The 16,482-nt window shown below is 41.6% G+C and overlaps 1 protein-coding gene across 1 annotated transcript in view; it reads right to left on the bottom strand.

Annotated features, from left to right (window-relative positions):
• TM7SF3 (transmembrane 7 superfamily member 3) overlaps window positions 1-15,102 on the bottom strand; it is a 36,790-nt gene extending 21,688 nt beyond the window's left edge. The window contains exons 1-3 of the mRNA XM_007194874.2: window positions 14,834-15,102; window positions 4,723-4,877; window positions 759-909 (exon numbers count right to left, since the gene is read on the bottom strand). Coding sequence (XP_007194936.1) covers window positions 759-909; window positions 4,723-4,877; window positions 14,834-14,924 — 397 coding nt within the window. The 5' untranslated portion in view covers window positions 14,925-15,102. The remainder of the gene's footprint in view (window positions 1-758; window positions 910-4,722; window positions 4,878-14,833) is intronic.
• Window positions 15,103-16,482: the final 1,380 nt, after the last annotated feature.

Here is a 16,482-nt window from a genome sequence, read left to right as displayed (position 1 = left end):
CCAACCCCCTAAAACATCCAGCACCACAAAAATCCTATCTCCATGCCTATTTTGCATCACCACCTCCCAGCCGCCCAAATGGGAAGCCCATGCTCCCCACTTTTACAATCCATAACCACTGGTCATTGTGTCTTGTCAATTCTACCTTCTGAATATCTCAAACCCAGCTCCTCCTCTCCATCCCCCTCTAGGGGCCTCTGCTCGCATCTTCATTTCTCACTACGAGTCCTGAAAGCTGTGCTGTACTGACTCTGCTACGCCCTCTCCAACCCACTCCTCACACCGCTTCTAGAGTTAACTTTCTAAGAGATGAAATGCATCAGATCATTCCTCTGCTTAAAAACTCGCTATGTTCCTCAGCATAGAGTGCAAACCTCACATTGTACACCAGGCCCTTCACACCCTGGCCCCAGGCACACCCACTGTTCGCCACCCTCCAAACACCCCATTCTCCTTCCACGTCTTCCTCGGCCTCCGATAACCAACTAATGTGTGAAGGACCATGTCTTGTCTTTCTGTTACAGCTTCTCCAAGGGCTCCTTAAATGTTTCCCAAATGAATAAATGTGTTCTCCTGGTCCCTACCTGGGCTTTCAGTCATCATGCTAATTCTCTGACTCCCCTGCTGTTAATACCTTTCTGACTCAAGGTATTGTACTTATGATAAACACTTTTAATAGGATTATCGTTTTCCCTAAATTTTCACACGCAAGTCCTGCATTCCGGAGAGTAACGGGGAGTCGACAATAGAAAGGTTACCGCTTTCTGAGTAGGAGAGTGGAATGGCCACATTTTGGACAGGCTCAGGGTCTGAAGTCTCCAAGTGCCAAGTGCATATACTCTGCTCTGGTCTAAGAATGAAAACCAGTCCTTTGTCGGTACCTGTTCCCGAGGCATTGGGAAGGAGAGTCTGCAATAAGGAAAGAAGAGTCATCATGAATCGGGAGTTGAGCAGAGTGCTTAAATTTTGGAGTGGATCTAGTGTGCATGCCCTACTCCAAAGCGTCTCAAAACAAAAAGGAATAAAAACAGACCTTCCTCAGATGATTACAGAATTCTTTGCACCTCTATGTGCACGTGCTCACACAAACACATGGAGAGTTCACTATTTAAAATATACGTCTTTGATCAGGAATAGCAGATACACAGAAAAATCCCCAAGCTTTTCAATCCCCTCAGTTAGGATCTACTATGTCAAGTACTAAGACTACTGAGTTAAGGACTACTGTGTGAATGACAAGACTAAAACAATTTAGTAATGAGTCTGACGGCCTTTATTCAAGGGAGAACAACCCATGGGTTGGGGCAGGACAGTGCCTCACTAGCTGCGGAGTCCTGTTCCCAAGGGATGTGGGGCATGAACTAGTTTCTTACAGCATTAGAAGGGCATGCTTGGCTAGGTCGGGATTTCCTTAGAAGTCGAGCGGGTTCTGTTTTCTAGGGTAAGGTGAGCTGGCTAAGCTGAGCTGGAAGATTGTGGTCAGTGTAAGTTAGGTTTCCTTGACAGGGGTTCCCTGTAAGTGCGGGCTGACTTAGGTTTAGATTTGTGATGTGGACCAAGCCACTGGGGCAGCCTCTATTTGTGGTCCCGATATACAAATTAACTTGACCACTACCAAGACAAAAATATAAGCTCTGCCCCCAAAGAGTTCAGTTCTTGGAAAGCTTTTTTAAAAAACTGAGTTGTAATTAACATATTATAAATTACACATTAAGTATACTAATGGTAGGTTTTGATAAATGTAGGCACCTGTGACACCATCACCACAACCAAGACAGTGAACATACCGATCACCTTCTTTGTGCCCTGTTCTAACCCTTCCTCACACCCCGGCCACTCGCCCATCCCCTGCCCCCATCTGCTGGGAAAGCTTTTTGAATAACAAAGTACTAAGTTAAGAGGTAGCAGATTCAGAGTGTTTTCTTAAAGCTAAGGAAATAGAAAGGAAAAAGTGTCAGATGGGTTTCAATTTGACAAGCGTAAAAGAGAATGACCCAAATACTAAGTGAGGAACTATAGGGTCAGCAGTTTCAAAGAACTAACTGCCAAGATGACCCAAAAACTCCAAAGTGCCACACTTCATCAGGAAGTTACAAGAGAAAGTTCTCGGGACTTCCCTGGTGGCGCAGTGGTTAAGAATCCACCTGCCAATGCAGGGTACACGGGTTCGAGCCCTGGTCCGGGAAGATCCCACATGCCGCGGAGCAACTAAGCCCATGCACCACAACTACTGATCCTGCGCTCTAGAGCCCGTGAGCCACAACTACTGAGCCCATGTGCTACAACTACTGAAGCCCACGCGCCTAGAGCCAGTGCTCCGCAACAAGAGAAGCCACCGCAATGAGAAGCCCGTGCACCGCAAGGAAGAGTAGCCCCCGCTCGCCGCAACTAGAGAAAAGCCCACGTGCAGCAACAAAGACCCAACACAGCCAAAAATAAATATTAAATAAATAAATAAATTTGAAAAAAAAAGAAAAAAAAAGAAAGTTCTGTTCACAGACTCACTTCTAGAGCTATGTGCAGTTCTGCTTATCATCTTCTCAGCAGTATAAATACAGTGAGAACTAAAGGCAGTCCAAGAAAGGAACACGATTATAATTCAGGATAACTAAGATCCTTTCTGCATGAAAACCGAGGCCTAAGATGCTGTTCATCCAGGCCATTTTCGTCCCATTAGTAATGCTGGCCTCCCTTTATCTAACCTCAGTTTCCTCAAATGTAAAAATAGGCATTAGAACTACTTGGTTGAACTGTTATGAGAATTAAATTAACTACGTGGAAAACCAAATGCACGGGTTCCTAACTAGGAGCCCCAGAGGCCCAGTGAGTTCCCAGAGGTCCCCATGAAACTATACAGATGTAGTCATACATTTTTGCCAGGTAGAGAGTCCTGAGATTTCAGCAAACTCCAAGTCTATGGCCCCAGGAGCTTAAGGATCACTGGCCTAGCACACAGTGGGCATGCAATAAATATAAATGCCTTTTTTCCCCATCCTTTCTCTTCCTTCAAATGTTGTCTTTGCTATGATATTATTAAGAAGGAAATTATCTCTGTGCCATTTTACTATGTCTCCTATGTAAGGGCCTGAATAGAAAGCTTCCAATTGAATTTAGTGCCAGAAAAAAACTTGGCTTCCCCTCAAGAACTGGCATGTTTCTTCCTTCTAAGAAAGTTATGAAATTTAACATGCTTTGATTTCTGCTCTGGCTGCAAAGAACTCAGGCAAAATCAATATATGAGTCATAAAAAAATATATATATATATATGGGTCATAGACACTGTTATCTCTTCAATTAACATAACTTACTCTTTCCTCTTTTCCTTGATCAAACCCCTCCATTTCTAGTCTATTAAATCACCACACACAACTTCAAAACCTTCGTGGCAGAGACAGGAAAGCAGGAACAAAAAAATACCAAATACTTAGTTTGAAAGATGCTGTGACCAATGCCCATAAGATATATAGGAATTGGACTAAGACAGTTCTGTTTAGCAAATTCCAGAATATTAGAAGGTAGGCTTAGGACAAATAAAAACGCAGCACAACTTTATACAGAGTGAAATTCATTTATTTGTCTAGGGGGTCATATAGACTAAATATAAATAGATTTGTAAAAGGTTAACATAAATGGCAGAGCCTTAATAGCTTAAGCTGACCCAGGACATTTGAAAAACTTCCCAGAGCTGAGGTTGAGGTTCAGGAGTGTAGTGATGATCTCTGTAAGAGGGTCCTAAATGCTGCTGGAAGCAAAGCACTGCACTGGTTAAAACTGAGTGTCAGGATTCTTTTGTTTCCACGAGACTCCAAAGAATAAAGCTGATCCTACAGGAGTCTTAATAAACTTCAACACTAAATGGCTGAACAACAAAGCAAACCCACTAAAATATATTCTCAGGTAAAAGTCACTGAGGACACAGTAGGGTAAGGAAAAGAAAAAGTGGGAAGTATGAGGAAAGCGTAACTGCAGACAGGAGACATTTGGTACAAGCCACCCTCCCCCAAACTCAGGAGCATCACCCCTGTTTTTAGGTCAGAGGTCACCACTCAAGAAAGGCCTGTGATATTCACCTCTCAGCCAGTCTAAACCACTCACTTGACAGGACCCAATCTTGATTTTTTTTTTTTTTTTTAAATTTAAGACATACACTTCTTCACAAATTTATCACCCTTTGTTAAGATGGTATAGGGGCCCCAAATTCTAACCACCTCTTTGAATTACTCATTACTGCGTTCTCCCACGTATACACACATTGTACGTGTAAATAAACTCTTTTTTTTCCCTCCTGTTAAAAAAAAAAAAATTTAAGTCATAAAGTGGCATCAAATTCTAATGCTCGGGACTTCCCTGGTAGCTCAGTGGTTAAGAATCCGCCTGCCAATGCAGGGGACATGGGTTCGATCCCTGGTCTGGGAAGATCCCACATGCCGCGGAGCAACTAAGCCCGTGTGCCACAACTACTGAGCCTGTGCTCTAGAGCCCGCGAGCCACAACTACTGACCCGCACGCTGCAGCTACTGAAGCCTGTGCGCCTAGAGCCCGTGCTCCACAATAAGAGAAGCCACTGCAATGAGAGGCCCGTGCACAGCAACGAAGACCCAATGCAGCCACACACACAAAAAATGTGTCTTTAAAAAAAAAAAAAAAATTCTAACGCTCACGCTAAATACAAGACCCCAAAATGTGGAAATGGCTTTTACGGAAGTAACTCTTTGTACTTACCTCAGAAAAAGAAACTGTTGTATTCTGATACTGTGAATGTATTTGGAAAATAAGAAAAGTGACATTGCTGGAAATATGACGCAAAATAGCTTCCTCTGGAAAGGGCTTCTGGAGCTCCAAGTATCTAAATTTCCCCACAGAAAATTCAAGAAAACCTACAATGACAGACACGTTTCATTGTAACACTTATATCTCTAACAGCGATTTGTACAAACTGCATACTTAAACACAAATGCATGGCTAATTTAATCCTCAGAAAAACCCGTTGACATAAATATTATTATTACTGCTCCTATTTCACTGATGAAGACAATGAAGCTCAAAGGGGTGAAGCTGCCCGCCCAGGGTGACTCAGCTAGAAAGTGTGGAACTGAGAACCTAAGGGGAAGAAAGGTATTTCAAAAGATGTGAAAAATAGGCTGTTCAAGGTGCCCGGCTCCCAGAGCCCAGGAACATCCCCCTTCTGGTAGCAGCAATAACAATTCTATTCAGAACAGAGTCCCTGAATTTAAGGATTAACAACCCTGATGAGTTACTAACAATCGTAAATGCACTGGTACTAAAGATTATTACGATCTAGTGAATTCTGAAGTCAGCCCAGCTAGAGAGACACATCTGGCTTCAATTTTTACCCCACCATTTACTAGCTGTGTGATCTCAGGCAAGTTACTTAATTCCCTTAAACCTCAGTTTCTTCATCTGTCAAATGGGACTGAAGTACTCAGCTTGCAAAGGAAGGTGTCATCATCACAGGCAAAAATGTCTATTGAGTGTCCACACCAGGAACTTCATGAATCATAGGGCTTCCAGAAGAAGGAGCTTTTCGTTTGCTTGTTTGTTTAAGGATCAAGTTCAGAGCCCACATAAAAGACAGGCTATAACAAGTTCTCCAACACCTCACCTAGGCTTTCCCATTTGTCCACTTGCCTCCACTGTCTGCTTGTGTTTCACTCACTCACTGTGTCTTATCTCCCAGCTGCTCACCACTTCTTTCCTTTTCCAACCTAATTCTCAAGGAATCCACTAAATAGGCTGCTTTGACTTCTGTGTGGTTCTGGGTTCCCATCTCACCCCCTGCCCTAGAGTCAGTGTGTCTTTGCATAAACAGCAGAGGAGCCTGCAAGCATTACATAAGCAGTCTTGGGGGCTGGAACCTAAAAATAGAAAAAAAGATTTCAATTTAATAGAGATGAAAAGTAGTTGATGAGGTAAAGATTATATTCACCAGAGTCCCACAGTGGGAGGATCACGTTTTATTTTAGAAGGAAATTTGAGTCAGTGGGAGCTAAAAGAAAATACCCCAGACACTAACTCATTCTTATGTACCATTTCCTAAGAAGGCTAATTTTTTCAGCACTTTTTGTTGTTCTTGTAGTTAACACAAGTACTCCCATTTGGATGATTAAAAAAAAAAGACTATCAAGAAAGGCTAACCAAGAAAGCCAAACAGAACATACAAACATTGCTAGAACTAGAATAAAGGTTACTCTCTATAAAATTTCCCCAAACTCCATGATGTTATTATATTATCTTCATAATTTAATTCTTTAATTGATTATAGAAAAAAAGGTTACTTGTGGTTCTAATTTAATTTCTAAAAATCCAGAAGAAAATTTTTATAGTTGTAACAATGACAAATGAAGGTGGTGTATTTTCTATTTATGTAACTGGAAAGACATTTCACCTTTTATGTGGAACAAAACTCCAGCCTGAATAGAGGTAAAAATATTAGGAAGTAGCTAACAGAATCTACGGAAGTCTGGAAAACGTGGAGACTTTTCTGGGTTTTTTTTTTTTTTTTAAAGGGGCACAAGGAACATTTTAATATTCCAGGTCTTCCCAGCATCAGGATTACTTTATTAGGAAACCAAATTATACATAAAATTAAGTGGACCTCGGTAAATGGCCCTAAAAACTTTTCATGTATTGCACTTTAACTTTGGTCCCATCCATTCTCCGCCTTCCAAGTCTTAAAACTATCCACAAATTCCAGTCTAAGAGCAGTCTCAGTTTGTTTTCCTAGGAATTAATTGGATTTCCATCCTTTAACTGTCCAAAGCACTCAGCTCATTTACCGGCCTGCCTTTTCGAGTTACATTTTCAGTTTTTCTGTTTTTTCAGTCCCTCCCCATCCCATTTTCTCTATTTGACAAATACTTATTTTAGTACTTATGGACTAGTCACTCTGCCTATTGAATACTGTGACCAGAACTGATGTAAGTAAATTCGTAAAGGTTATAATCACTTAACTAACACTTAAATTTGCCCTTAAGCCTATCTTAGAAACTTTTGATGATCTTTAATGTCTGTCTCCCATTACATGGGCCTTGAATCAAAATACTACCCAGAACATTTATAAGCCCTGGAAGAGACTGAAGCTATCAGTTAGTGAAGTGTTGGTTTTCTTAACGTTTCCTTAATCTATCACACAAGGGTAAAGATAAATCGCAACTCAGAAATACTTGGAGAACCAAAACTTTCAGTGATTTAAAAGACAGTAAGGAAAGACAGGACTATAGAAATTAAAATATACTACTAAACAACTGGTAACTTAACAAAATAAGTAGGGGTAATAAAAGTAGGTATTCCTGGGAATGTATGTTAAGTGCCTTTTCTTTTTTTTTAAATTTATTTTTATTTTATTTATTTTTGGCTGCATTGGGTCTTCATTGCTGCACGCGGGTTTCTCTCTAGTTGCGGAGGGCGGGGGTTACTCTTCATTGTGGTGCGTGGGCTTCTCACCGCAGTGGCTTCTCTTGTTGCAGAGCACGGGCTCTAGGCGCGTGGACTTCAGTAGTTGTGGCACACGGGCTCAGTAGTTGTGGCTCGCGGGCTTTAGAGTGCAAGCTCAGTAGTTGTGGCGCACGGGCTTAGTTGCTCCACAGCATGTGGGACCTTTCCGGACCAGGGCTCGAACCCATGTCCCCTGCATTGGCAGGCGGATTCTTATCCACTGTGCCACCAGGGAAGCCCTAAGTGCCTTTTCTTTACACATTTCATTGTTTATCAGATTTCTATAGCGATCATGAGGCGTTCTTACCAGAAAGGAAATGCACAATTTGAAAAAAACCTTCTTCCTTGAGGGCACTCAAAACACAGGTTCTACCTCAACTCTTCATGTGAAATTTATAAAACAGGGACACAATCTAGAGAACATGGTGACACTCTCAACACTCAACAGGTGTCACCTGTTTTGTTTTTCCCTTAAAATGGTAATATTGCTCCAGATCATACATAAGCCATATTTTAAAAGGCAAGAACTGTAGAGAAAGTTAATTCCTCCAGCAAGTACACTGTACAGAAATAATCACTATTAACAGTTTGGTATACATCTTTCAGGATTTAGGCAGATATCAGCAGGAGCATCTCTATGTAGATGGAAAAAGAAAGACACAAATATGTTTCGTATAGCCATTTCATAGATCTTAGATATCTTTCCACATGAACAGATAATTCTAGCTTTATCATTTTAAAAGCTATATAATATTCCATTCTAGGTAAACATGATTATTCAACCAATCCCTTACTAATGAACGTATAGGCTGTTACCATTCCAGCATGAATAAGAAATAAGAAATAAAATAGTTCTATTTTGTGAAAGAATACTCTAGAAAAAAAGTATACATATGTGTGTGTGTGTACATATATATGCCAGGCAATAAACCTATTTGAGAAGGTTTTTGCTGTGACAGTGTAGATCACCTTTGATTTTAAATGGTTAAAATAACTAAGAAGTCTTGTTCTCATTAAGAAAATCAGAAATGAAAACAAACAGCTTCTGTGAGAATATAAAATGATCAGGACCAAAACAGTAAGTGACAGTCTCTGCTTCTGACTTCTTTGAGAAGAACACCTGCCATTTCAGAAACAGATTTCCAAAAGCTTCCGAAAGGAAGATGATGCCCACTAACCCTCTTTCCCCAGTCAAATGCCTGTGACGAGAACCAGAAAGAAGCCAGATAACAAAGGGGAGAGACACTGTATACATTATTATTAAAAAACTGGTCACTTGACAAAGTAAGTAGGGCTATTAAAAACAGGTACCTATGGGGTGTATTTTAAATGATGTTTTCTTTTCTTTACACATTTCCTATTTTTCACATTTTCTGTAGTGCTCATGAGGTGTCCTTCTTAGAAAGGAATTCTAATACAGTGGTCATCCACCTTGGTTGTATGTTACAACTACCTGAAGGTGCTTTTTAAAAGATATTGTTGCCTGGGCCCCTCTCCAACCAGTTAAATCAAAATTCCTGGGGTTAGGGTTGAAGTATCAATTACAAAACAAATATTTATTAAAATAACATGCAGGGACTTACCTGGTGGTCCAGTGGGTAAGACTCCGTGCTCCTAGTGCAGGGGGCCCAGGTTCGATCCCTGGTCAGGGAACTAGATCCCACATGCATGCCACAACTAAGAGTTTACATGCCGCAATTTAAAAAAAAAAAAACAAAATCCCGCACGCCGCAAAGAAGATCCTACATGCTGCAACTAAGACCAGTCACAGCCTAAATAAATTAATTAATTAAATTAAAAAAAAAAAACCACGCCTACAGAGAAGTGCACAAAGTTTACACTGCCAGATCAAGAAACAGCACTCTAACCTCTTAGAGGTCTCCTGGTGGCCTCTTCCAATCACTACCTCTTCCCTCCTCCCCAGAGGTAACCATGATCCTAACTTTTAACACCACAGATGGGCTTTTTTTTTTTTGAAATTTAATTAAATCGAATCATACAGCATGAATTCTTTTGTGTCTAGCTTTTTAAAAATCAACATTTTATTTGTGAGATCCATCCCAGCTGCTATCGTAACTGTTATTCATTCACTTTCACTATCGTATGCTTCATGAAATAAATATACCACAATTTATTTATCTATTCTACTGTTAACGAACATTTGGACTATTTCTAGTTTGGAGTAATTATAAATAACTCCATTCAGACAATTTTTTGTATGTGTCTTTTGGTGCACATGTACACATTTCTATTGGGTAGAACCTATGAGTAGAATTATCAGGTAACAGGGTATACCTACGTTCAATTTTAGTAGATACTCCTGAACAGTTATCCAACATGGTTTTGCCAATTTAGACCTCTATCAGCTTGTAAGAAAGTATTCCAGTTACACAATACTCTCACCAACACTTGGTAAGAACATTTTGTTTTACCTATTGGTTATTTAAACATCCTCTTTGTGAAAGGGTCTGTTAAGCCTTTTGCCCACTTTAAAAACTGGATTATCTGTCCTTATTGAATTTTAGGAACTCTTTAGGCATCACTGATATGAGTATTCTGTCAGATATGTGTTACAAATATCTTCTCCCACTCTTATAGCTTGTCTTTTCACTCTCATTACCTTTAGATTAACAGAAGTTTTAATTTTAATGTAGTCCAATTTCTCAAGTTTTTCCTTTATGATTTTAAAGAATTCTTTGCCAACATATTCCAAGATCAGGAAGATACATTCCCCATGTTAACTTCTAGAACTTTGTTCTACCTTTCACATTTAAGTCTAAAATCAACCTGAAACTGATTTTTATGTATGGTGTGAGGCGGGACGGTCAAGGTTCATTTTCCCATATGAATATCCTGTTCACAGAGCAACCTTTATTGAAAGTAGTTTCCCTACTGCTCAGCAATTCCACCTTTCACCTAAGTCAACTGACATATGTAAGGGTTTATTTCTGGACTCTTAACTGTGTACCATTGGTCTATTTGCCTATCCTAACACCAATATTACACTGTCTTAATTTCTGCCCCAAATTTGTTCTTCCTCTTCAAGACTGTCTTGAGTATTTTGGCCCTTTTTCATTTCCATATAAATTTTAGAAAGCAGCTTGTCAATTTCCACAAAAAAAACTCTGCTGGGATTTGATTGAGATGGCACTGAATGTATTAATTTAGGGAGAAGTGATACCTTTATAACGCAGGAGTTTTCTAATCTACGAATTTGAGATATCCCTCTATTTATTTCCTTAATTTAGCTCAAGAATGTTGGATAGTTTTCTCTATACAGATTGTAACATATCCCATTATAATTATCTCTAAATATTTAATATTTCTTGATGGTATTATAAATTTACTTTTTATTTTCTATTTCAATTTCTAGTTGTCTCTTCACCAACATGCCCTTTTTTCAAGGCTCTCCAGGTGATTCTAATGTCCAGCCAGGTGTGAGAACTCCTAACACAACGTTTGATGAATTAGGGAAGGAAAGCTATACTTTTTCCTATTCTTAGTTATCTTTATCTAACTTTTGCATGAAAATCCTCTGGCAATCCAAGAGCCATTTCACAATTTTTATAGAATACTGTATATTAAATTTTTTTTTTTAAGATATGGCAATTTATTATTTATCTTTATTTATTTATGGCTATGTTGGGTCTTCGTTTCTGTGCGAGGGCTTTCTCTAGTTGTGGCAAGCGGGGGCCACTCTTCATCGCGGTGCGCCGGCCTCTCACTATCGCGGCCTCTCTTGTTGCGGAGCACAGGCTCCAGACACGCAGGCTCAGCAATTGTGGCACACGGGCCCGGTTGCTCCGCGGCATGTGGGATCCTCCCAGACCAGGGCTCGAACCCGTGTCCCCTGCATTGGCAGGCAGATTCTCAGCCACTGCGCCACCAGGGAAGCCCAGAATACTGTATATTAAACAAACCAGTTATGGTCTGAGTCCTGACTTGCAGGGCCCTGTCATATTTGATGTTCCAGAGCCTCACACAGTGCTAGGCACCTGGTTGGCACACAGTAAATGTTTGGTAAATGACAGTTGAATTTTGTGACCTCAGTCAAGTAATTATTTCCTATGGGCCTCAGTTCCCTCACGGTAAAATGCAGGTAACTGTGCTGCATACATCACGTGGCTGCTGAAAGTATCAAATGGGGAAAAATTTGTAAACTGTCCAATACTACACAATAAAATATCATTATTAGTTTCTATTAGCTTTCCAATGTTTCAGAGGCTCATGTCCTTATCAAAAAAAAAAAAAAAAATGCAGGCAGTCAGTATGGTCCTCCTACAAATAAACTAGTGGGAAGAAGAGGTCTAACAGGTATAAAACGCCCAGCACATCCATCATGAACAGTGAGTTGAGAAAGTGACTTCCACAGAGGGACAAGGAAATATAATGAAAGTCAAGACAAGTTTAACAGTCCAGCCTGGCAGAAATTGCATTTCATTTCTACTCATAAAAACAGACATGGCAAAGGAAGACATAAATACAAAAATATATCCTGAAGAGGTTAACAGGAACTTAACTGCACTTCTAAGTCATCTGGAAAAGGATGCATCAGAAACATTTTTTGAGGGATAATTAGATCTTATGACTTGAGGAGTGGACAGGAAAGAAAGCACATCAGAGATATTACAGGGCAGGGCTTCCCTGGTGGCGCAGTGGTTAAGAATCCGCCTGCCAATGCAGGGAACAAGGGTTTGTGCCCTGGTCCGGGAAGATCCCGCATGCCGCGGAGCAAGTAAGCCCGTGTGCCACAACTACTGAGCTTGCACTCTAGAGCCCGCGAGCCACAACTACTGAGCCCACGTGCCACAACTACTGAAGCCCGCACACCTAGAGCCCATGCTCCGCAACAAGAGAAGACACCACAATGAGAAGCCCACGCACCGCAACGAAGAGTAGCCGCCGCTCACCGCAACTAGAGAAAGCCCGCGTGCAGCAACGAAGACCCAATGCAGCCAAAAATAAATAAATTTTTTTAAAAAAGAAGTATATTACAGGGCAAATGGCTAACACGAGACTGAGCACTTACGCTGTAGCTCTCCTCTAAAAAGCAGTGGCTCTGCTTTTTCTGGCAAAAATGTTTTTTGCCATCTAACGTACAGCAGGGGACCCTTTTCTATTTTTCATACCCTTCCTCCATTCCTACCCAGAGTCACTCTTTCCTTCCAATAATTCCATTCTAAAAAGAGCTGCCTAATCCCAATATGTTCCTTTTCTTTCTCAATCAGATCCTAAACTTGCAACCTTAAAATTTTCCACCTCTTCCTTTTTACTATTTACTGAAATGTACCTCCATTGTTTCTGCTTTAACCAACAGAAAAATTCTAGGACAGATTTGTCAACGCTTAGTCTTCATAATTCTCTTCAGATGGAATATTAAAAACAAAAACCGTTCAGCTACTTGAGCTGGCCAGCATACAACTGCCCCTCCCAATTTCTCATTGATACTTTCTTATGAATTTTCATTAGCCCTAAAAGGTGAAAGGAAACACAAAAATGCACACACTTTTGAGAGAAAGAGAACACTTGCAACTAACTAACACAAGTGGCCTGCTACCTTCCTTAAGCATTATGGTTAGCACAAACTTGAGAAGGTTCAAATACCACTCTGCTCAACTCCAATCACTAGGTAAGTTCCTGTGAGTTACCAGATATGAACCTGAATCAATAATGAAAGGTGTTAAGGGGAGCAGGGAACCGGGACTCCAAGAGAAGGGAAAACTGTTTCGATGTATGGTTCATCTCCTGCTGGTCACAGAAAGCACCGTCCTCAGACATTCTAGAACTCGATCTGCCACCTTTAAAGATTCTCTTAGCTTCTTTCTAAGCCACTACTCAAGGTGTTTAGCTCTTCCTGCTAAAGATGGGTAAATCCTCCTAACTTACAGCAGCTACTCAATTTCGAGTTTGTATAGTCATCAGAATCCTCAAATAGAAATCCAGACATTTTCCAGGAGGATCATGCAAGTCTGGAACTAAGTCTTCCTTCATTTCCACTCTGATCTTTATCTGACAGATGTGGAGAATATCAGCTTTCATTAACCCTCAGCAGTCAAGTTCCCACCTGCTGTCCCTCTCCTGCACAGAACAGCAATACTGATGCAAGGCCAGAAGAATAATGTGGCTGAGGAAATAACAGTGCTGTAATCACAGAAAAGAGGTGAGAAACAGTGTCTGAAAAACATTAATTTCTCAAATTACTTCTCTCGTCTGATCATCTGCGAGCTCAATCTCTCAGATTCTTCACCTTGGAAGAATGGAAATAGCCATATGAGGGAGGGAGAAGAGACTCTATTTTGAGGAATGAGAATTCAGAGAAGAATTAAGTGTAAAGCACCACACTAAGTAAAACATTCTCACTGGAGGGCAGTTTTGTAGAAGTGGAAGACCATGAAATTTACAGCAAGACACACTTGGGTTCATCTGCTGTCTGTGCCCCTCGTAGCTGTTTACTTGTATAGTGAGCATCGTCTTGGGCCTCAGGTTCTTCCTCCACCAGTGAGGACAATAATTATCTAACAGGGTTGTAAGGATTAAATAACACTGCCATGAAAAGCACCTGGCACATACTGCACGCAGTGAATGTTAGCGCTCTGCTATAAACAAGGCTATTTTTTCTGCAAAACTATAACCGCCCTTTTCAGCTTTGGCCTTAAATTCTAGGCAAAAATTCTAGGATTCAGCTTGCACAAGTGCTTTTCAAAGATAAGCATTCAGAAACAGAATCACATTATTCAGAAAATACTATGTTTCAGAACTACTAGTCTCTTAAACTCAAAACAAAACCAAGAATGTTCTTGACCCCATGGAAAAGCACATGATTATCAGCTTCGTACAATTAACGCTTCTTACAGTTTATATTAACAAACCACCAACTATTGCTAAAATCCATTCACCAAGCACATGACCTATGGTCTAAAGTCCCATTCTGGGTTCACTTTTCCTCTGAAACTCCGTAGAGTATAACCAGTTTGAAAAGCATCTAGATCTAGATTTTGGAGTACAAAAACCCGCTGCAGCTGGGCTGCATCAAGCCTCGCAGTCCAGAGGCTCAGACCAGCCACTTGGGAGCAAAGAGGTGTTTTAATGTGTTAAAATAAACCTACAAACATGGCTGCACCCTAAGGGAGAGAATAACGTGTCTGAACAAGAGAGTTTCTTATCTCTTCCCATTCCCCTAACCTAAATTAGGAGGTTGGCAGTAAGGCCTCCTTAGCAATGGGACTTGCCTTCTGCAGGAAAGGACCTCAATCCATTCCTGCCGGTTCTGGACTCACCGCCTCCCCTGCTGCGCGGACAGACCCCGGGGTGGACTCTGACCTTGCAAGAAATGCAAGACCAAGTTTGGGTTGCAGCAGTCAGGCGCCCCCGACCTTACCCTCGCTGGAGTTCCCGACGGTCTCGGCTCCGCCGGCCGCCGCCGGTTCCGACGCCAACACAGCCAGGAGCAGCAGCCGAAGGAGCTCCATTGCTGCCCCGGCCAGGCGCCGCCACCTAGCCCGCGCTACCCCGGGGCGCCCGCGCCCGGCGCCATCGCTCGCCAGGTGCACGCGCAGCACACCTGCCAGCCCCGCGGAGCCCGCGCGCCCGCCGCCCCCGCAGAGGGCTCCAGTTCCGGCAATCAGCCCCGCGGTGCGGCCCCACGCCTCCTCCCGCCCCTCACGTCACGGCGACGGCGCCCCCCGGGGCGGGGACGGGAGCGGAGGGGCGTTTCCGGGCGGCTCTCACCTCCTCCCGGCCGGCGGCACTGCGGGCGCTCTTTGCGCCGGGGGCTGCGGCGACCCCAGGAAGTTGTGGGGTGTAACCTGTACTTCTCACTTTGGTATCTTTCGCACTTACGAAAACTACCGTTTGAGTGAAAAATATCCCTATCTGTTGCGGCCTAACGTCTCCAGGCTCCCGTTTCCCGCGTTTCCTTTGCAAACGGAAAAAAAGAGGAATCTGGTGCTCAAAACGCTAGAGTTGATCGTTTCTCCCTGTCGCAATTGCCTTAGCTCCTCAGGGAGATGTTGGTATGAAAATACGGGGGCAGTGCTGTTTCTGTAGTGGTCATTGCGCTGGTGATGAGCGCCACAATTAAAAATAGTTTCGTTTTCTCTAAGCGAAATATCCTCGAAGACTCAAGACCTTCATCTGAACTTCCTCTCTCAAATTTTATACGTGAGGGCTGTTTAAAGGACAGTAGTCCATGTGACAGATGGCTCGTGAGACGATTGTGGAATTAGGTTGATAGGCTCAAATTTATTGGGGGAAGATTGCCCTGCTTTATTTTTCCTGCCCTTTAACTTTTTCAGTTATCTATTTTAATAAGCAACTATGTTGAAAATTCCATATTTGGTTAATCCACTACTAAACTAAAAACCTATAGCAATCACCATAATATTAACAGGCACAACTCGTTTCCTGTCCTTCCAATGCCTGGTCCAAATGTTCACACCTGCGGTAGTACTATTTATTCCTATGGTGTTTATTCACTGTCCCACATGCCCTCTTTCCAGTAACTCTCAATAGATGAAACCCCGGGACGATGATAGCAGCGATTATAAGGGTAGCATTTGGACCCGTGGATGGATTATTCAGTAAATTGTGTCTGATAACTGATTAGCTGCACTCTACTGGGGAGAGAGGATTACAACTCTATCTCACATCGTCACAATGAAATCCCAAAGTAATAAATAAAATTAAAATCTTAAAAGAGCTGGAAGAAATACACCTTTAAAAAAAAAAAGTTGATCGCAGAATGATGGGAGGTACTGTCTTTTTTTTTTTTTCTTTTAAGAGTTTATTTGAGCAAAAATCTATTGGAATCTGGCAGCGCCAAACCAGAAGTGATCAGAACTATTCAGTGGAGGAACTTTCTAAGCAAAAAAGCGAAGGAGGAAACCATAAAGGAAAAGATTGGTAAAATTTTTAAAAATTTTACTTAAAATTTTTAATTTTATTAAAGCCAAAAAACACCATAAACAATAAACCATAGGAAAAGTCAAGTTGATGACCAAAAGTAAAAGTTAGCCAACGACATGAATA

Source organism: Balaenoptera acutorostrata, chromosome 11 (assembly GCF_949987535.1).
Source record: "Balaenoptera acutorostrata chromosome 11, mBalAcu1.1, whole genome shotgun sequence".
NCBI lineage: Eukaryota > Metazoa > Chordata > Mammalia > Artiodactyla > Balaenopteridae > Balaenoptera > Balaenoptera acutorostrata.
The sequence above is the reverse complement of the archived record's forward strand: the minus strand, read 5'-3'. Positions and strand labels throughout refer to the sequence as shown.